We start from the raw sequence: 22,626 nt of genomic DNA on the forward strand, positions 1-22,626 counted from the left end.
CTACATGCATTTAAAAAAATTTGCCCCCTTACAACATCTAAGATCACAAACACAAAAGCAAATGCTTTTTGTATTTACTAATTTATTTAAAGCAAACTTTTTGTGAGAATAATAAATAAATACAAAAGAAAAGTTTCCTAACCATACACAGAATGGGTGTCTGAGCATGTTATACTCCTTTTAAACACTACAGTATTTTGCAAATTACATTAAATAATAATATCTATTATATATTGCTACATATTAATATGATATAGTGTTTTCTTTATACAGTGTGCAACAGTGTACATTAAGATAGAATTGAGACCTGATGGAGACTTACTTGGACAATAGTTTGATAAACAAATGGAAGAACTTGTTTTGACCACTGTTTCTCTAGACGGACTTCACCATTTTGATTTACTTGATATTTACGACCTGTGAGTAACTGACCATATACAACTGCAGATGTTTCACTTATTAATATTCCTTTTCTTCTCAGGTAGCTCAAAGAAAAAATAAAAAATAAATATAGATGTGTAAGAGTGTGCATATATTCTAAGACGATAATCATCATTCAAACCACCAACTCATAATCAAATGCTTAAATAAACTTTAAATAAATATGCTAGCAGTTCTGAGTACCTAACTTAAGACTTTTTGCATTATCCTGTGGCTACCTTTCCCAAAGTCTGTAAGATTAAATAAGAACTCATAGAGTTGTAAGAAACTCCTGTGTTTCATACCCACTAGGCTGGCTATAACAAAAAACTGAAAACAAGAAGTGCCAGGGGACTTCCCTGGTGGCGCAGTGGTTAAGAATCAGCCTGCCAGTGCTGGGGACACGGGGTTCAAGCCCTGGTCTGGGAAGATCCCACATGCTGTGAAGCAACTAAGCCCATGTGCCACAACTACTGAGCCTGCGCTCTAGAGCCCGTGAGCCACAACTATTGAGCCCGTGTGCCACAACTACTGAAGCCTGTGCGCCTAGAGCCCATGCTCTGCACCAAGAGAAGACACCACAATGAGAAGCCCATGCACTGCAACGAAGAGTAGCCTCCACTCGCCACAACTAGAGAAAGCCCACGCATAGCAACGAAGACCCAACGCAGCCAAAAAAGAAGTGTTGGAAAGGATGTGGAGAGACTGGAACACTTGTATACTGCTGACAGGAATGTAAAACAGTGCAGCCACTGCGAAAACAGTTTCACAGTTCCTCAAAAAGTTAAACAGAGAACTGCCAAACAGCCTGGCAATTCCACTCCTAAGTATGTAACCAAAGAACTGGAAACAAGTAATCAAACAAATATTTATAGACCTATGCTCATCACAGCACTATTCACAATAGCAAAAAGGGGGAAAGAAGCCATATGTCCAACAGATGAATGCATAAACAAAAGGTGGCATATCCATACAATGAAATATTTGGCCATAAAAAGAAATAAGTATTGACATATACTACAATGTGTATGAACCCCCTAAACATGCTAAGTGAAAGAAGCCAGACACAAAAGGTCACATATTATGTGACTCTATTTATATGAAACGTCCAGAATAGGTAAATCCAGAAAGATAGAAAATAGAGATTGACAGGGAGGGGCATTCAGTGGGCTTTTCAGTCTAAAGTAAGGTTTGGCAAACTATGGTAACAGGCTAGATCCAGACTGCCTCCTATTCTTATAAATAAAATTTTACTGGAACACAGTCAATCATTTATTTAATATCTATGGCTGCTTTTGTGATATGACAACAGAGTTGAGAAGTTGTGACAAAAACTGTAAAGTCTACAAAGCCTCAAGTATTTACTATTTGGCCTTTACAGAAAAAGGGTGTTGATTCCTGATCTGAAGATACAATCATTCTTCATCTGAGGGATATTTTCTTATCTCCTTTTCATTTCCTCTTTCTAGAACTCCTATCAGATAGATATCAGAAATTCTGACTATACTATTTTCATCTCTTTGTGCTTTTTGTACTATGTGCTGAAGGAATTCCTCAGCTTGATCTTTTAGCTCACTGATTCAGTTTTCAGTATGCCCATACTACTATTCAGACCATCTACTGAGCTCATTATAGAAATCATAATTTTATTTTCATATATGTGTTTATACAAAAATATATGTATTATAATAATATATACTATATATAGTTATATAGTATATAGTTAAATAACATTATTATATATACATATATTTTATATAGCAAAATTAAAATTATGGTGAAAAAAAAAACAGATATGTTTCCTACCCTTATGGAGCCTACTATCTATGAAAAGAGTCTTAAAGTAACCACACTCATAAATTTATTATTATGATTCTATTTATGTGCTATAAAAGAAAATTCAGAATGATGTGAGCTATGACAGGGGTATCTAATTTACACTACTGGGAAGCCAAAAATGCTCCACTTCTCCCCCTGACAGCTATGTTCATTTCCTTTTATGTTGGATAGCTTTTCATGGTCTTTTTACATATTTCCTGTTTAATCATCTTTGAATAAGGATATTATGGCCTGGTATTAGCTCCTGTAACTGTAGAAGAGGTATCTCCTTGAGTTCCCATTTATCAATGGATGCTACTACAGTTTAAACAGGAGGGCTGATGGATATACATTTATAACACCATTTCATGTGCCACTGCCAGTTTCTATTATTCTGTTTTGGTTTAGGGAATTCTAGTGTTTGGATGAAAAAGGAGAGGTACTATTAGGGTGGGATCATGGGACACAAAGCGCCCTGAAAATTAGCATTCCAAGGAGGGTTAGCTTCTTCATTACTCAGTTGGTATAGACCTTGCATTTCTGAATTCAGAGCGTAAGAGACTTGGGTGTAGGGAGGAGGGGAGTAGGGAGGAGGGAAGGGTGAAGAACAAAGGAGAGTATGCCCTCCTATTCTTATTAGTTACATGTGGCCAAGAAATTCAATGGCCTTATGGTTAGTGAAACTAACTTTCAAATTCAGGCAACTTCTGAACTGTGTATTCCTGGTGTAAGTGATTATGTCTTTTCTTTCTTTTTTTTTGTACATCATGAAGTATTTTAGTGACAAACTGGGCAAGGCTCTAACTGCTGCTAACCAGATTTTATTTTAAATTAGAACTCATTACTTTTTTAGACCAGAGTAATCACACTAAGTGGAAAATAAGTTAAAAAATAAGTACATTAGACCACCACACTCTAGTTCAATGACATTAAATACTATTTATGACACTCACTATTCTGAAATTCCTTGTACTTCTTTTGTCCAGTTAGATTGTTCTTTGTCTCCAAGATGGACCACTTTAGAGGGTGGCGCAGTTCTTCCCAAATAAAGCTTCTGTGTTCCTGCAGGTTCTTCCAAGTAAAACCTTAAAAATTAAAATTATATTACCCCCAAATCTGTGGTTTAATATAGAGTTCTAGTAGTGTGAGTCTTCAAAGTGAAAAGATTTCTACATGGTATAACGGCAAAAAATCAAAAAACAAAAAGCCTCCGGTTTTTAAAAACTGTAATATGAATTTCAGAACAAACACTTGTAAAAAATTTTAATCAAAATTTAAAACAAATTACTATTCTTTCTCTATAAGAAATTAAACTAAATACGTAATAAAAATATAAGTTTTTAAATAATTAATACTCTCAAATTCAATAAAGTAGTTTTGCTAAAAAAGTTCCACTCGATCCTAATCAAGCCACTATACCTAACTCCCAGTTTACAGGAAACATGTGGGATGGAGGACCAACTTAAATGACACTAAGCGGAAACAACTAGGTAAATTCAGAATTCTACAAAATAACTGGCTTGGACTTTAAGAAAAAAGGCAGGGAAGTAAGTTTAGCCAGGTCCTAGGATATAAAATCAACATACAGAACTCAATTATATTTCTATATACTAGCTGGGGAAATTGAAATTGAAAACATAATACTATCTATAGTTGCTCCAAAAATTTTTAAATACTTAGGTAGGTATAAATCTAACAAAACATATACAGGTTCAGTATGCTGAGGAAACAAAACAGTGATAAAAGAAATCAAAGATTAAAATAAATGGAGAGATAAATGGATCGTCATTTATCCATTTGGATCAGAAGACTCAACATAGTAAAGATGTCAAATCTCCACAAATTATAAGTTTAGTACAATTCCTATCAAAATTTCTCAAAGATTTTTATAAATATAAAAAAATTTATTCTAAACTATATATAGAAAGGCAAAGGACCAAAAATAGTTAAAACAATTTTGAAAAAAAAAAAACAAAACTAAGGAATCGCTCTACCTAAGGTTAAGACTTACTACATAGCTACAGTAATAAGACAATGTGGTGTGGGCATAAAAAATAGACATAGAGACAAATGGAACAAAACAGAGAACCCACAAGTAGACCCATACAAATAGGCTCAACTTATTTTTGACAAAGGTGTAAAAGCAAACTAATGGAGGAAGGAGAGTTTTTTCAACAAACAGTACTGGAGTAATTCAATATTCATAGGTAAACATATGAAACTTGACCCAAACCTCATACCTTATATAAAAATTAATTCAAAATGGATCATGGATTTAAATGTAAAAGGAGAAGGTAAAACTATAAAACTTTTTGGAGAAAATCTTCTTTGGGACCTAGGGCTAGGTGAAGAGTTCTTAGACCAAAAGCACAATCCATAAAACTAAAAACTGATAAACTGGACTTCATCAAAAAGGCAGGGGAACTGAATTTTGATGATTAAAAAAGAATGTTCAAGATTCATACTGGCACTGACTTCTCATCAACAAAATTACACAACAAAACACAACTGAGATACGTTTGCAGAGACCTAAGGAAAAAGGATTAGGCCTCTAACTCTAAACCTATGCATGAGAAAAACAACAAATAAAATCTTTTGGATATGTAATAACTCAGAAAACATTAACATCCTCACATTTTCTCTGAAAAAAAAATTACTTTAGAAAGTTCTAGACATGAAAAATAACAAAAGAACAAGATATCACCAAGTAAAAGATGACAAAGAATAACTTGTCTAAATAATCACTGATAAAATGATTGTGAACTTGAATAAAATGTTAAGAAATTATTTTTAGAATAGAAGATACGTGTTTTTTGATATATTATTTAAATGAAACCTGGGAAAGGCATGGAAAAGGTAAGGTTACATATGCTATTTATTCTTGTCAGAAAGAAATATATTTGCTAATTTATATAATGATAACTGGTAGAAAAGAATTAGGATATAGAACTTCCAAGCTATTGAAAGGAAAAGAAGGCAAAAGGGAAAAAATAATATATGCATCTAAAATATGCATCTCAAAACTGTAAAGCAACTATACTCCAATAAAATTTAAAAAATAAAATAAAATACTAATAAAAATATGCATCTCAAGGTATGTACAATAAACTGTCAATAGTGGTTGAACCTGGAGTGGTATGATTAGAGGACTTTCATTTTCACTATAGAGTGTAAATATTTTACAAATATTATATCAGTTAAAATGTATGAATAAAAGCCAACAAATAGCAAAGCACATATAAACTTTAAAAATTATAAATAAAATCTTACTTAGTTTCTCCATCTGATACACCAACAACTCTAGCTTCTTCAAGATGAGGCCAATTAACAAAGAGAGACTTCCCAAGCACTGATGAAGCTATATTTTCTACACTCTTAAAGTAAAAGCAGAAAAGTTCATTCATGTTTTAGGTCCAAGAGAGAATTTTACAGAGGCAAAATTATATAATTAAAACTGGCTTGTGTTTATAACAGTGTATTTAAAATCTATAAAAACCATGCCTTAATAATTAAAACAGATATAAAATATTATTTGATGGCTCAGGCCAATTATTCCCTATTAGTAACTGCTCTTCTCAGCTTTATTCCCACTTACTTATTCCATCCACTTGAATTCAGTTTTTAAAATTTCTCTTCTCTAAGTTGTGCCTTTATAGCCAACTACGCTTTGTCTTTCTAGTACATTTTCCAGGATTTCTGTTCTTTTAGATTTTTGGTTTTTTCCCTTTCCTTTTAATTAATTTATTTATTTTTATTTAAAAAAATTTTTTGGCCACACCACGCGGCATGCAGGATCTTAGTTCCCTGACCAGGGATTGAACCCTAGTCCCCTGCAGTGGAAGCGTGGAGTCTTAACCACTGGAACGCCAGGGAAGTCCTCCTTCTTAAAAAAAAAAATAATTTTCAGTCGTTTTTACTTATCTGTCTTTCTTTATTCTTTAATTTATTATGAATCTGTGTAAGTTTACCAACTTTACCTTCCCCTCTGCCAATCTCTTCTTATTAGAAAGGAACTATGACCAACTTAAAAGTAATATTCTGCAGTATAAACATCTCAACACTAGGAAGCTTGCCTCCTTCTCATTTTTTCAACAGCACTGGCAGTTATTAGTGAAGGATGGCCCACTGATTTTAATCCTAAATGAAATTACTTGGCGAGAAAACAGGTTTCAGTAAAATCAAACAGAAGAACACTGACCTATAATGTGAGTATTACTGTTCACAATAATAGCCAACTTTAGTAGAAATAATGTTCAGCAAGAAACCTAGGTTCTTAGTTCTGCAGCTAACTAGCTGAGTGAATGTCCCTTTTCCAATCTCCATTTAAGTTTTTTAATCTGTAAAATTAATGAGCTGGATTAGTTGCTTCACAAAATTCCATCCAGTTGTAAAATTCTATGATTCTATTATTCTCATGATTATCAGCTTATTTTTCTCATGGAAACTGAGAAAAGTGAAAAGAACAGCATAGATGTCTAGAAAAGGGGCTATTATTATTTCATATCAAATAATCAGATAGCATAAAACAGAATCTAAAATATGTAATTCATTTCAGTTTGTGGTTGGTATAATTAAATAAGAACACTAGACTTATTTCAAGTTAGAAACCACGGCTCCAAAATTGGGTCCTGCCTCTCTTCAGCTATGGACTCTTAGGCAAATCCTTTAATCCCACTGAGTCTCAGTTTTCTTTTACGAGAAGAAGTTATAACATCTACCTCACAATATTTATTTAAGAATAAAATAATATACACAAAAGCTTTTGTAAACTATAAAATGCTGCACAGTTGGCCCTCTGTATCCATGGGTTCCACATCTGCAGATTCAACCAACTACTGATGGAGAATATTTTAAAAAAACAAAAAAAAAAAACTCCAGAAAGTTTCAACAAATGCTGGCAACTATTTACATAGCATTTACATTGTATTTACAATTATTTATATTGTATTAAGTATTATAAGTAAAAGAGATGATCTAAAGTATAAGGCAGGATGTGTGTAGGTCATATGCAAATATTACACCATTTTATATAAGAGACTTGAGCATCCACAGATTTTGGTATCAGTGGGGAGTCCTGGAACCAATGCCCCATGGATACTGAGGGACAACTATATAAATATTCTGTATGAAATAATACCTTAAGTAAAAATACTTAAAAGAAAACAATATTATTATTATTACTGTTGGTTAGACAACAACTTTGTGGTAGAAACTGAAGTTGAGATATAAATTTTGATTCACATTTTTTCTTTTCATTATGCTTAATCATTATGAGCAAATACTTCTTTAACAAATAGAGATGACTATTTTTAGACTTTTGGGGGTAACTTTTTATTTTATTTACTATATTTAGACATCTCTTACAGTGAACATACAAAAGAATGACTATTCTGATAAATAAAACAAGTTTCAACATTAGAACTAGGCTCCCTTAATTATCCTTTTCCCTTCTCTCCTAGATTAATCCTTTCCCGTAAGCCCTAGAGGCAATCCACTTCACATCCTTTCCCTCTACAGTGCCTTTAAGAGCTCCTTTCTTCTTTAGCTCTACCTCTCTTCTTTTGTACGGATTTGCTAAATGAGCTGCCTCTTCTTGACCTACAGTTATGTTTCTAGCCCTCTTTTCAATGATAAACTTCCTAACCAAGGGCTTAAGACCTGCTACCTCGACTTCCCACCTAAGGAGTCCCGGATTAGTACTTAGGAATTGGACTTCTGCCTCCAACAACCTATGGGAATGGAATTCTAAAAGTCCATTAATGATGCCCAAAGGACAAACTCACAGACCTTATTTTAGTTTTCACTCGTCTTGAACTGTATGTACCACCTACTCCATGCTTCTGTGACACTACTAAACATGGGAATTATTCTCTTTCTTCACTGAACACTATGTAACTTTTACTGGTTCCTTTTCCACCCTTTCCACCCATGGGTACTTCCTCATGCTGGGGCCTTGAACCCTGAGAATCCCCTTTCTTCAAGGAAACGAGCCCTAAGGCCCCAGCCATCACTTCCTTGCTAACGCTCTACATATCCCTATTGCCTTACAAGCTCTAGCTCCAGGTATTCAACTGTGTATAAGTTGCCTTTCTTGACTGAAGTTTTTCATCTGAACCACAGAACACAAAAAACAATTTGACTACGTATTTCCCCAATTCTTCCAAGGATGGTACATAACTAGTACCATTCTAAATGCACAAAAGGTAAATTAATCTATTATAAACGAATGGATGACTTAGGGCAAGAGGGCTTAAACCTCTTGTGGAACCCTGTTGAGAAAGGCTGAAAGGGCAGCTCCAGTTAAATGTCCTAGCACCAACTTAAAATTCTACTACTGATAATTAATCCCCTCAAGCCAGTGCCGCTCCCATTTTAACTTCTTTATTCCAATAAACAGTAAGTGTTTTTCAGTTAATTAGTCTGATATCTAAGAGTGATTCATATTTAATATTTTCTTTTTCTTTTCATCCCCTATTTTTGAGCAAATGATGAAACTTGTGAATTTTATTTAGTCCTGTTCATCTAAACCTATTACCACTTCCACGGTTTGTCCTTATTGTCTAAGGCTTCTATAACCACAACCTCAACTTGCAGGCTTTTCCATTTTCTTCCATTTCTTTTGTATGCACTTTAGTCTACTATATTGCCACCAAATTAATCTTTATGAAAGTACCAATTTCAAGATAACAGTCATGAAAAGATAAGTCTAAATTCCTCAGCCTGGTATTCAAGGTCCTCCATAATCTGGCCTCAATCTGTTTTTTCAAACTTATCTTCTACTATTTCCCAACACAAGTCCTCTGATTCAGTCAGGTTTATCTATTCCTTCTCCTCAAATACATCACATTTACTTTAAAAAAAGAAAAAGTATGAAGAAAAATTTCAGACATACAAAAAGGTTAAAAAAAATAAGATAATGTATCACATTTATTTTTTTACTATAACTCCCAGCTCATGTTATTCTTTTCAACTGGAATACCTTTCCCCTCCTTTTTCCTCTTTGTGATAATCTTTCTTTTAGCGCCCAGCTCAAGCCTATTCTCATCTACAGATCTATACTTAATCTTTAGCTCACACAGCTCATCTCCTCTTCAAATTCCTACAGCATTTGTTTTGCCCATTACGTCACAATTAAATATGTCCTTTCCTTTAATTTGTGTAAATGTTTCTTTATCCTTATTTCCTGTGAACTTCTGGAGTTACTACATGTTATACCACTTTGGAAAACACGTTACAGCTAAAACAGTTTTATGCATAATAATCACCTAAGAAATATAAAATGAAGAAAATACTTACAAGTTCATCTGATTCTGCATTCACTAAGATTTCCAACATCATGTTTTCTCCACGACTGCTTTGCTGGAATACTTGAACCCCACTTTTCTTCAAAAAAAACTTTAAAAGAAGTCATAGAATTTAATTTTAATTTTTTCTCCATAATCACTTCACATTCAATAAAGTGAAAAAATTTTGAACTAAATAGCCACTGACTTTGTGTTTGATGTGTTTCAAAGTAGGAAATCCACAGAAATATAATGCCTTTTGGTCAACCCTGGTTATTTTGTTTTTGCTTATGTCTACACGCCAAGCATCTAATGATATTATTTTATACCTAGAAAATAAATGGAGGCATTTAATTTAAAATTCATACATTACAAGCAATCACAGGTTTTCAGCATTCCCTTCAGGATTTTGCAAGAGTCCTCCTTGCTTTTAACAGGAGAATTAACAATTCATCGTTTAAGAGAAAGAAAATATAGAGCAGCAGATTCTTCGTTAGTATTGATCCAGACACAACCATGCCTGTAAGATACTGAGTGGACGTTCTCCCCATTAATTTAAAAAATATATATAATATATAAAAATATATAATATATATAAAAAATATAAATATGTATATATACATAATTTTTATACTAAAGGAACATACAAAACATACTACAAATCTCTATATCCTCCATGTTCCAAAACTCAGAATGGAAAATAAACATTTTATAATGTCTATTTCATCTTTCTCTTTGCTTTAATAAAAGGAAAAATCATAACTGAGAAACGTTTGCTTTATCTGCAACACAACTGCCATCTAGATATTATTTGCAGAGAAGATGAGGGAAGAGGAAAAACAAGGAAGACATCTTAATGAGGAAGAGAAAGTAGAAATAGGTTTGAGGCAAGAAACAGAGGAGCTTTTTTTTTTTTTTTTTTGCGGTACGCGGGCCTCTCACTGTTGTGGCCTCTCCCGTTGCGGAGCACAGGCTCCGGACAAGCAGGCTCAGCAGCCATGGCTCACGGGCCCAGCCGCTCCGCGGCATGTGGGATCTTCCCAGACCGGGGCACGAACCCTTGTACCCTGCATTGGAAGGCGGACTCTCAACCACTGCACCACCAGGGAAGCCCCCAGAGGAGCTCTTTTATTTCTTGTTTTCCTTTTTTCCAGTTGGGTGGTTGCGGAGTATAAGAGGCCAAGTCATAGCATGTCAAATAATGCTGGGAGCAGACACTGGCAATGGAAACAAAAATTCATACATCCTCTTGAGGGAGAGAACAGATATATACGGGGGCGGGACAACTTTAACAGAAGACGAAAACAGAGAAGCAGAATTGGACCAAAGCAGAGAACTATAGAAACAACTGTGAGAGAGAGAGAGAAGGAGAGAGATGCTATGATCCTTGGCAAGTTGCATGTAATTCATTATCAATTGACTACAACTGTCATAAATTATTTGTTAATTCTCCAAGTAGATATTCAAAAGCTTGCTTTTTTTTTTTTTTTTTTGAGCTCTCTGTTGCTGAAAAATTACCAAACAACATTACCTTGCGCAGCAGCGTCCTATGGCAGGGAACTTTTCTGGCCATGGAGAGGGGTACGTGAACTCTGTCTCGCTATCATACCAGCACATTAGGCACTCACTATGTTGGTTTCTTTTCCTCTCTTCTTTTTTCAGGGAGTGGTTGCATGTCTCCATGGCTTCCAACAATCGCTTCTGAATATAAAGATTGGAGAGAGGGGTTAAAAATACAAAAATTCTGTAATCTCAACATACAGAATAAATCTTTTCCCTTGGAATACAGAATTACTATTTGTGTTCATGAAAAACAAAAATCTTGACTAATACAATTCTTTTCCATTTCATTACATGAAAAACTGATGTGCTATTCTTGTTTCAAAGGGCCCTAGAATATGGCTTGTCACTACAAATTCCTCTGAAACTATTACTCCAACAGCAATCACTAACGTGTGGATAAAATCAGCAGAAAATCAAAATTTAAATATGAATTGATCATAATTATAATTTATCTTAATTCACTGCTCATTGATCTCTTACTTTACAAATTGTACAATGGTATAGGTATGTTCATCTTTCCAATTATCTTTTGTATTTAACATAATTCCAATCAAATCACAATGGTTTAAAATATTTCTTTTTAAAGGACAAAATGATGTTAGTGTTCATATTGGAAGGATGAATGTGTGAGCTGCAAAATGTTACCAGGAACTTGTCTTACTAGATCCTATCACCTTTTATAAAACTACCTGTAAGCAAAACACTTAAGTATTGACACCACAAGAGACCCACAGACCAGAAGAACAAGAGTTCAAAAACAAATCCAAATCTACATCAAACATGGTATTTCAGATATTTAAACAATGTTTTTGTCATAACTAGCTATCCAGCTGGGAAAGAAAGCACATATATTTTCCAATATCATACCATATACAAAAGCAAGTATCAGAGTAATGAAACAACAAAAATAATGGGAAAAAATCTAGGAGGTTATTGATAATTTGGAGTGAAAAACTCTTAAATAAGGCAGGAAAAAGCTGAACAGCTTTAAGGGAAAACGACATTTTTCAAGTAAAAGAAAATGTATGTGATAAAAGATGTCACAAAAAAATCAACAGGCAAATGCCACACTGGGGAAAAATATTCCTAATATAAAAAGAGTTGTTCAAAATCAAAAAAAGAAAATGAGGAAAAGGATATAAACAGACAATTTACAAAAGAGAAAATGTAAAAGACAAACATACATAAAAATATACTTAAATTAGGAATCAGGGAAAAATAAATTGGAATGAATGGCATTCTTTATCATCAGTAGACTTTATCATCAAAATTAAATAAAGCAATAATACTCAGGATTAGAAAAGCAGAGAAGTAGGCACTTAAATATTGCTGGTGTGAATTAGACCAGTCTACTTGAAAAAGAAGACTGGTAATATTCATTAAAACAAAAAATACACATTCCCATTAACCAAGCATTCCTGCTTTGGGGATTCTACCTTACAAAAATAAAATCTCTGATATATAAGAATGCATTAACAAACAAACAAAAAGAATACATAAACACACAAGTCCTTTTTTCACAGCGTTGTGTACAGTGGCAAGAAACATTAAGATTTATAAGAATTTGCAGAATTAGTATGGTGTGTTCCCATGTACCTTTCAATGATAACATCTTACACACAGCCACAGTACATCATCAAAACCAGGAAATTGACACTGGTACATCACTACTACAGATTTATTCGGATTTCACTAGTTTTTATATCTAAATTTTGTGTGTGTATACAGTACTATGGAATTTTTATCATATGTATAGATTCATGTAACTACCACTAAAACTGGAATACAGAACTGTCACATCATCATAAAGAAACCCCTTCATGTTATCCCTTTATAGGCACACCCTATCCCCAACCCTAACCCCTAACAACCACTGATGTGTTTTATATTACAATAATTTTGTCATTTCAAAAATATTATATAAATGGAACTATATAAAACCTTCCAAGATTGACTTTTTCACTCAAATGAACTTTTTTCCATCTGTTGTTTGTATCAATAGTTCTTTTTATTGCTGAGTAGTATGCCTTTATATGGATGTACTACAGTTTTTTTACTCACTCATTGAAGGATATTCAAACTTTTTCCAGTTTGGGGTTATCACAAATAAGTTGCTCTGAACATTAGTGTACAGAGTTTTTCAACATATATGGCGAGCTGTTTCAGTACCAATTGTTGAAAAGCTTTTTCTTTACCCATTGAATAGCTTTGATGTCTTAATTGAAATTTATTAACTGGACAAGTATAGATCTATGTTTGGACTCAATTCTGTTCCACTGATCTATTGCCATGTAAGTAACATACTCCCTTGATTACTTTAGCTTCATGGTAAGTCATGAAATCAGAGAATGAAAGTCTTCCAGTATTGTTTTTCTTCCTATAGATTGCTTTGGCTACTCTAGATCCTCTGCAATTTCATAAAGACTTTAAGAATAGGATTTCTGATTTCTACACAAAAATCTGCTGGCCTTTTCATTGGGATTATGTTGAGTCCAAAGATCAATTTGGGAAGAGGGTACATCTTAACAATACTAAATCTTCTATTCCTTGAACATGGTATGTCCCTCCATTTATTTAGGTTTCTATATCTCAACACTATTGCAGTATTCAGTGTGCATGCTGTTAAATTTGTAACTGTGTATTTTATATATCTTAATGCTACTGAAAGCAGAATAAAAATCTTTTTATTTAAAAAAATTTATATATTCCAATTGTTTACTACTAGTATACAGAAACACAATTGAATTTTGTATAGATTTTATATAGATTGTGTATAGATTTTCTGTGACCTTGCTAAATTTACTTATTTGTTAGAGTATCTTTTTGAAGACTGCTTAGAATTTCTTATATATGTAATAGTGCTATGTGCATATAAAAACAATTTTTCTTCTTCCTTTCTAATCTGCATGCCTTTATTTCTTTTCCTTGACTTAATACACTGGACTTCCAGTACAGTATTAGAATTGGTTAGAATAAACATCCTTGTCTTACCCTTGATCTTACAGAGAAAACATTCAAAATTTTACTATTAAGTATATTGTTAGCAGTAAGTTTTTTTTAAGATGCACTTTATCTGGTTGAGGAAGTGTCCTCTTATTTCTAGTACTGTATGTTGAGCATTTCTATTAAAATTGGATGTTGAATACTGATAGTGTGGTAAATCATCGCAAATCAACACTGTCTTTCTAAAATAAATGACATTTGGTTATGAGTATTATCCTTCTAACATATTATTGGATCCCATCTGGCTTTACTTTGTTAAACGTTTTTGCATTTACTTTTAGGAGGGGTAATAGCAAGTCATTTTCTTTTCTTGTAACATCATTTACTATGGGTATCTGCATTATGCTGGTCTAATAAAATATATTGGGAAGTGATTATTCTTCTTCTATGTTCTCAAAGTTTGTGCAAAATTGGTATTATTTCTTCCTTGAATGCTTGCTAGAATTCACAAGTCAAGACATCTGAACCTAGAATTTTCTCTGTGAGAAGATTTTAAATCATGAAACTTAATGTCTTTAAAAGATATAGAACTACTCAGATTTTTACATGTTTTTTGGTCAGTTTTGCTAAATTGTGTCTTTAAAGAACTGTGTTCATTTCACTTAGGTTGCTGAATTCGTTGGCATAAAATTGTTCACAATATCCCTTACGGATTCTTTTAATAGCTGTAGAATTTATAGGACACCTCTTCTTTCATTCCAAATATTGGCAATTTATGTGTTCTCCCCTCGTGCTCTAGCTTTTTTCAGCCTTTCTTGATCTGTCTAGCTAGGATTTATCAATTTTATTAATCTTTTCAGAGGACCAGCTTTTGGTTTTATTGATTTTTCTCTATTGTTTGCTCATTTCCCATAGATTTCTGCTATCTTTTTTATTTCCTTCATTCTGCTTAGTTTGGATTTAAATTGCTCTTGTTTTTCTAGCTTCTTATGGTAGGAAGCTTAATTTATTTTAAAATGTCTTATTGCTTAGGATAAGCATCTAGAACCTTAAGTCTCCCTTTAAGCCTTGCTTCAGCTTTATCATAGATTACGATACCTGTTCTCATTATCATTCAGATAAAGTATTTTCAAATATCGCTTTTAATTTCTTTAATCTATGGATTATTTACAAGTGTGTTATTTAATTTCAAAATATCTGTAAATTTCCCAGAGAGTTGTTACTGATTTTTAATTTAATTCCATGTGGTCAGAGAATATTCTCTTTATGATTTCAACCCTTTTAAATTTATTCAGACATGTTTTTTCTTTTTTTTTTTTTTTTGCGGTACACGGGCCTCTCACTGTTGTGGCCTCTCCCGTTGCGGAGCACAGGCTCCGGACGCGCAGGCTCAGCGGCCATGGCTCACGGGCCCAGCCGCTCCGCGGCATGTGGGATCTTCCCAGACCGGGGCACGAATCCGCGTCCCCTGCATCGGCAGGCGGACTCTCAACCACTGCGCCACCAGGGAAGCCCCAGACATGTTTTATGTCTCACCAAATAATATTGGTGAATGTTCTTTCACTTAAAAATGTGTATTCTTTAGTTGTTGGGCACAGTGTTCTACATATATTAATGAGGTTGAGTAGGTTTAGTGTTATTCAAGCCTTTGATTTCTGGTAATGCTCCTTGTTCTGAAGCCTACTTTGTCTACTATTAGTAAATCAATGCCAGCTTTCTTATAATTAGCATACCTACAAGTTTTGATGCACATAATGAAGATGAGAGTAGTTAAAACTCATTAACAAAATACAAATGGTGATTAAAATCCACTGCTTATTAATTTATGTGAAATAATATCTGATTAAAATATACATGTATATATAACTATTTCATGCACTGACCTCATCAATAAAAGGTATTAGAACCACAGCTTCCCATTCCTGTTGCTTCCCATTTAGGTCAGTTTTAAAATCAGGTGGATAATATTCTATAATTGGTGAGTCTTCATTGGTCATCAAATGCTGTGAAAATATAAAATAGCGTGATAGAAATGTAACAACTAATATCAATGTAGCTTTTTGTTAATATATTTATAATATTTCCTCAATTGTTACAGTTTAAAATTTCTAAGCAAAGCAAAAGTAAATTTTCATATCTTAGATATGTTGTAATATACTTGTTATATTTTAATTTTCAACTATGAGGCTTCTAATTTCACCACCGTTCACCACTTTCCTGTTCCACTAACCTAGTTATGTAGCAAAACTATCTTTTTTTTTTTTTTCGGTATGCGGGCCTGTCACTGTTGTGGCCTCTCCCGTTGCGGAGCACAGGCTCCGGATGCACAGGCTCAGCGGCCATGGCTCACGGGTCCAGCCGCTCCGCGGCAAGTGGGATATTCCCGGACCGGGGCACGAACCCGCGTCCCCTGCATCGGCAGGCGGACTCTCAACCACTGTGCCACCAGGGAAGCCCAGCAAAACTATCTTTACTCTGAATTTTATCATTTCTATCTTTTATTGTCTTTTCACTTTACAAGGCCTATCTAAATTGTTTTCCCATTCAGACTTCAGTTCATTTCACACACTCCATTTTTAACCTTAGGCAATTTATTTTCATGTCCTAATCAACTGATTTTATTAAGTTATATAAGAACTAAGATAATTTAAAAAGAAAAAAAATCCTAAAATCCAAAATCTCTTTACTACCAATAGCAAAGATAAGAAGTTCAATATGACGTTTTTATTAGAGATTTTATAACAGAAGTAAAGTTAAAGACGTCTTCTAGGAAAGGAATATGGAAGATTATGATATAAAAATTTAAAGAAATAGCATATTTCTCAAGGTAATATTCAAAGTATTTAATAATCAGCAAGTCATGAGCATAGAACAATCAAAACAGATGTGGCTATAAAAACCTGCATGGTTACTGGTCCAGAGTGGTTGAGTATCAATCCTTAATGTATGTGAAGGTAGGAAAAAAGCATCAAAGAAACTTAAGAAAGGAAGGCCAGGGGCCAGGATGAAGGACAGGTTAAGTTTCAGAAAGATACAGAAGGAAGCCTGATACTGTTCAAGCAGTGAAGGCAGGTGTGTGTGTTTGAGTTTATATGTGTCTACTCCAGTTCCTGGTACCGGACCATGGAATTAGAAGAAGAGATTGATGCTCTAGAAGAACTAAATGAAGTTTACTCTCAGCCTCAGCTTAGCAGGCTTGGCGTAATTTTGGTGACTCAATCACCCCTGAAATATCTTTCTCCTGTTATGTGAAATATGTTAACCAGAGAGAAGCCTTTTATTCCACAATTTGATAAATGAAATGCTTAAAATCCAAATATAAACGGAGGTAATACTTTTGTTGATATAAATAACTTATTAGAATCATCTGTATGCAATTAGGTAGAGGGTGAAAGAGAACTGAAATGAAACCTGTAAACGTTTGGACAAAGCAGATGGCTTCGGATTTTGCCTCTCTCAGTTTACTTTCATCAGTGCAGAGACAAATTGAAGATGTGCTTAAAGATACTGAAAATAAAGAAGCTATGCTCTGAATGGCTTATGAAATTTGTTTGCATTTTTAAAACAAAGCTAACTTGGGGACTTCCCTGGTGGCGCAGTGCTTAAGACTCCACGCTCCCAGTGCAGGGGGCCCAGGTTTGATCCCTGGTCGGGGAACTAGATCCCACATGTATGCTGCAACTAAGAGTTTGCATGCCACAACTAAGGGGCTGGTGAGCCACAACTAAGGAGCCCACCTGCCACAACTAAGGATTCCATGTGCTGCAACTAAGGAGCCCACGTGCTGAAACTAAGGAGCCCACAGGCTGCAAATAAGACCCGGCACAACCAAATAAATAAACAAATAAAAATAAAATATAAAACAAAGCTAACTTTAAATCAAGAAACTACTTTTCAAGGGACTTGTTTAAGGAATCCTATATTTGAAACTGAAAATAAATATATTTAGCTATTAAAGAAATTTGGGTATGATGTTTCTAAGTTTGCAGGAGGAGCTCCTAAATATTAAAAAGACCGTAAACACATTTAATTCTAAAACTCACCTGGTAGCATGTAGGAAGTAAATTTTTGCTAGCTGCTGGAAGTACAGCAAGAAGCTGTTCAAATGGCTTAAAAGGTTTTCCTAGTTCAAAATGGATTTTGAGTGTACTGATGTTGCGGATATCAGACAGGAAAGGTGCATAATGGTACGGATAAAACCTGTAATACAAAACTGAGTTTTAAACAATTGGCCATTTTATGAAACAGGTCAATAGTTAAGTATATACTTTTCCATATTCTATTTTAACAACACATGGTAATAATTCTAAAGACAAAAACTCATTCATAATTCTGCTACTTGAATATAAAAAATCAGCAATGTTGGAAAATTTAGGTCACTTGATGGCAACAAATATTTTATTTCCTTAATTTTTAAAGTGCAGTTTCACACTCAAAATTTGGATGCATGCAAGGATATATATATTAATAATATATAAATATATATTATATAATATATAATTTATTATTTATATATATAAATAATATAATGGCTGTTTAGTTTCGAAAATGTTGACTGTGAGTCTTCCAAACAATAGATTCTTAGAATGAAGTAATGAGGTAGTCAGAAGACGTTCAGTTAGCTCATGTGGGCCTGAGCTTCTCTCATAAGGACAGAGGGAACTGTGAATCTGAGCTCAGATGGCTGTTACTAGTCAGTTCTAAGAACTTTTATCTTTGTATTAGTATATATATATTGTGTTTGTGGTAAGGATTAAACCATTTATCAATCATACACACCAACTATTTTTGTTTTTAATACCTTCCCATATTTAACTACAGAAAAAATATTTTTACAAAACTTGAAACATACGATTTTTAAAAAACTTTCAATGTTCTTAATGTTTGACTAAAGATACCAACAAAACAATGAAGAAATATTTTTATAGTCCGCAATTATGTCATACTTCAAAAGGGTGGGAAAGTTTAGGAGGCAGAATGGCATGTGAAACAAGGCAAAACGTATAGACTTTGGGAATCAGATAGCCTTGGACTTGATTCTTGGGTATATGTCATCTTGGAAAGATTACTTAACCTCTCTAATCCTCATCTGTAAAAGGCAGAGAACAATGCTTACTTTAAATAGTTGTGAGGATTACATGAGAACATGCTTTTCAGGTGCCTGGCCTTAAAGCCTGGTAATATAATAGGGATAACTTATACTCACCCTCTTAAAAAATGGCAAATCAAGGATTTTTGTCATAGAATACTCTTCAGAGATGCCCTGAGAATCATGTTAGTTATTGCAAAGATTTGTAAAGGTTATTAGTAAGTGAAATCATGTGAAATTAATGCCACATTATTTTGCACTGGTCTGTTTTGCTGTTGGTGCTTTAAAAGAGAGCCTAGCAGGTGTTCTGAAAACAAAACAAAACAAAACAAGCTATCTCATCACTTAAAAGTCTCTGCTTTTCCCTGCAGCATATTTTGGCTTGTTATTTTTTCTATTTCAGTGGATGGTTTGGAAAACTAGATGGAACTTGCTGGAATAGGAAACGAGAGAAATTATTATTATTTCCAGGAAAAGCAAGTAATTCCTTTCTCCTTTCTTCTTTACCCCTCCCAGTCTAACATTCATATAACTCATTCTTCAAAAATTACTCCTGATAGAAAAATTTTTTCAAACACATAAGAATGTAGAGAAGAATATAATAAACAATCCCACTTAACCACTGCTCAGACCCAATAATTAATTATCAAGACTTTGTCACACTTCATTCATTATGACAGAAAATTTTAAATCCTTAGATTAACAGAGAGCTTTTATTATGGGCCATCTGCTATAGCTGGAAGTATCTTTGTTATAAAAGGGTATTTTTAAAGTATTTTCATATAAAAAAAAGATTACCTGTATTTCATTTAAACTTGGCTGTATGTATCTTTTAAAAAATACTATCATAAATAGAAATAAGAAGAAAAGAGATTCTCAAGTGAGCTTACAGTAGAATGAACCATTATAAAAGACAAAAGTTTTTGTTTTTATTCCCTCACCAGCTCCAGGACTGAACTCCATGATAGTAATAATGCAAAATCCACTGTATTGCCTGAACATAACACGCAGCTTGATCAGCCAGAAAGTCACTGAAAATAGAAAAGAATATTTTCATTATAACATTATTTTTTGAAGACAGGCCATTGTGTTTAGAGCATGATATCTCCTGATATCACATTCTGCTTCACATGTTTTATTTAATCAATGAATAAGCCAAAAACTGCAATCAGAAAAACTCCAAAATATTATTTTTTTAAAAATTCCATCACGCCAGATTAAAGGTTTGCCTTATAGTTTTCCTAAACCAACTATCAGAATACTTAAACATGCTGTGCATATTTATTCAGTCAATGTACTGTGCCTTTGGTTTAAAGTTTGAGGATTTAGTTAATGAAGGTTTCTATAATGTGGCACTACCAGTTCCTTAAATATTCAGGGTGTGATGAGAGACAGGGATGGGAATCTTCTTTATTTGGGAGGATGCCTGAGAGAATCACAGGAGGAAATGAGAAGATCTTAAAATCTGGTTATAGAGCTAGAACACACTTTGAAAAGTGCTATATCCACTGAACAATATTCCCTCTAATTCCTTTTTCTCAAAAACCATCATTTAAGGCAAAATAATCACACACACATTACACACGCACGCGCACGCACACACACACACACACACACACAGAGCAAAAAAGAGCACTCTAGGTTAAACCCCAAAGTGGCTATAAACCTTGTTAGTGTCTGTTACCAAAATTCAGGTAGAGATACACTTAGAAATTCTAGATCTACATTATTTCTGGGAGCTACTTTTTTTTTTTAAATAAATTTATTTATTTATCAATTTTTGGCCGTGTTGGGTCTTTGTTGCTACGTGTAGGCTTTCTCTCTAGTCGCGGCGAGCAGAGGCTACTCTTCTTTGCAGTGCGCAGGCTTCTCATGGCGGTGGTTTCTCTCGTTGTGGAGCATGGGCTCTAGGCACGCGGGCTTCAGTAGTTGTGGCACGCGGGCTCAGTAGTTGTGGCTCACAGGCTCCAGAGCACAGGCTCAGTAGTTGCGACGCCTGGGTTTAGTTGCTCCGCAGCATGTGGGATCTTCCCAGACCAGGGATCGAACCCGTGTCCCCCTGCATTGGCAGGCAGATTCTCAACCACTGGGCCACCAGAGAAGCCCTTAATTTTTTTTAAAATTAATTTATTTTTGGCTGTGTTGGGTCTTCATTGCTGCTCGCAGGTTTTCCCTAGGTGAGGCGAGCGGGGGCTACTCTTCATTGTGGTGCGCGGGCTTCTCATTGCAGTGGCTTCTCTTGCTGCAGAGCACGGGCTTGAGGCGTGCGGGCTTCAGTAGATGTGGTGCGTGGGCTCAGTAGTTGTGGCTCACAGGCTCTAGAGAGCAGGCTCAGTAGTTGTGGCACATGGGCTTAGTTGCTCCACGACATGTGGGATCTTCCTGGACCAGGGCTCGAACCCATGTCTCCTGCATTGGCAGGCAGATTCTTAACCACTGTGCCACCAGGGAAGTCCTGGGAGCTATGCTTTTTAAAATGAAATGCATTACTTTTTTATTATAAAAGAAATATTTCCTCATTACTGAAAATACAGATAATGACAAAAAGCATTTTTATCACCTTATAGCAATCACCATTACCTTTTGGTATTTTTTTCAATCTCTTTTCTATGCCCAGGTTTTTTGTTTGTTTGTTTGCTTGTTTTTAAGTATTAATGAGAGGATACTGTGCATTATGATTTTTGTATCCTGCTTTTAAAATTTGTACTTAATGATATACTGAAAGTATTTTTCTGAATTGTTATGAACTTTCCATAAGTACCAGTTTAACAGTTTCGCATATTCTGGAAACACTGGAAATGGCAGAGAAAGTAACTGTAATGAGGAGGAGGTGGAGACAATTATGATGAACATTCTTACTGGACATGTACATTGTTTCTAATTTTTTACTTTTAAAAAACTTTGTAATAAACTTCCTTGTGTATAAGGATCTTCTGTGTTTAACTTTATTTTTTTAAGATATTTTAACAATTAGAACTATTGGGTCAAAGGGATGACTATTTTAAAGGCTTTTGGATATAGAGTTTCCAAAATAATTTTACCAATTTATATTTCCACCAGTAATTAAGGGAAGAAATCTACCACCACTCCTGGACCAACACTGAATATAACAACTTAAAAAGATTTGCTTATTTGCTAGGCAAACAAATAGTATCTCATTTTCATAAGTCTATATTTTACTATATAAAAGGAAAAAGAAATAAAACAGAAGACTAGTTTCCTATCAAATTAAGCATTTAATGTCAACTGCATGTACTACAGTTCTATCTAACTGTAATCAAGGAAATATAAGAACAAAGGAAAAAAGGATTAAAAGCATAACTATTTTAAATATGTTATTTCTCAAGTCTCAAAAGTCCTATTTGCTAATGTAATAAGGGTACATGGCATTTCATGAAACTCTTATCTCACTTATAGAAAAGCAGCCTCATCTGGTGGTTAAGCATGGGCTCTGGAGCCAGACTGCTTGTGTTTAAATCCTGGTTCTGCCACTCGCTACCTATGCATGTC

General features: G+C 34.2%; 1 protein-coding gene across 2 annotated transcripts in view; it reads right to left on the reverse strand.

Annotated features, from left to right (window-relative positions):
• The window catches only part of XRN1 (5'-3' exoribonuclease 1), a gene marked incomplete at its 5' end in the record, with an annotated part of 94,932 nt that overhangs the window by 50,029 nt on the left and 22,277 nt on the right, over positions 1-22,626 (reverse strand). For both annotated transcript variants that reach the window (XM_079704674.1, XM_079704675.1), the window contains 9 exons: positions 323-485; positions 3,192-3,323; positions 5,509-5,612; positions 9,535-9,633; positions 9,730-9,850; positions 11,053-11,222; positions 15,911-16,030; positions 18,071-18,227; positions 20,058-20,147. In XM_079704674.1, the coding sequence (XP_079560800.1) occupies positions 323-485; positions 3,192-3,323; positions 5,509-5,612; positions 9,535-9,633; positions 9,730-9,850; positions 11,053-11,222; positions 15,911-16,030; positions 18,071-18,227; positions 20,058-20,147 (1,156 nt within the window). The remainder of the gene's footprint in view (positions 1-322; positions 486-3,191; positions 3,324-5,508; positions 5,613-9,534; positions 9,634-9,729; positions 9,851-11,052; positions 11,223-15,910; positions 16,031-18,070; positions 18,228-20,057; positions 20,148-22,626) is intronic.

The sequence above is a fragment of the Hyperoodon ampullatus genome, assembly GCF_949752795.1.
Source record: "Hyperoodon ampullatus genome assembly, chromosome: 5".
NCBI lineage: Eukaryota > Metazoa > Chordata > Mammalia > Artiodactyla > Ziphiidae > Hyperoodon > Hyperoodon ampullatus.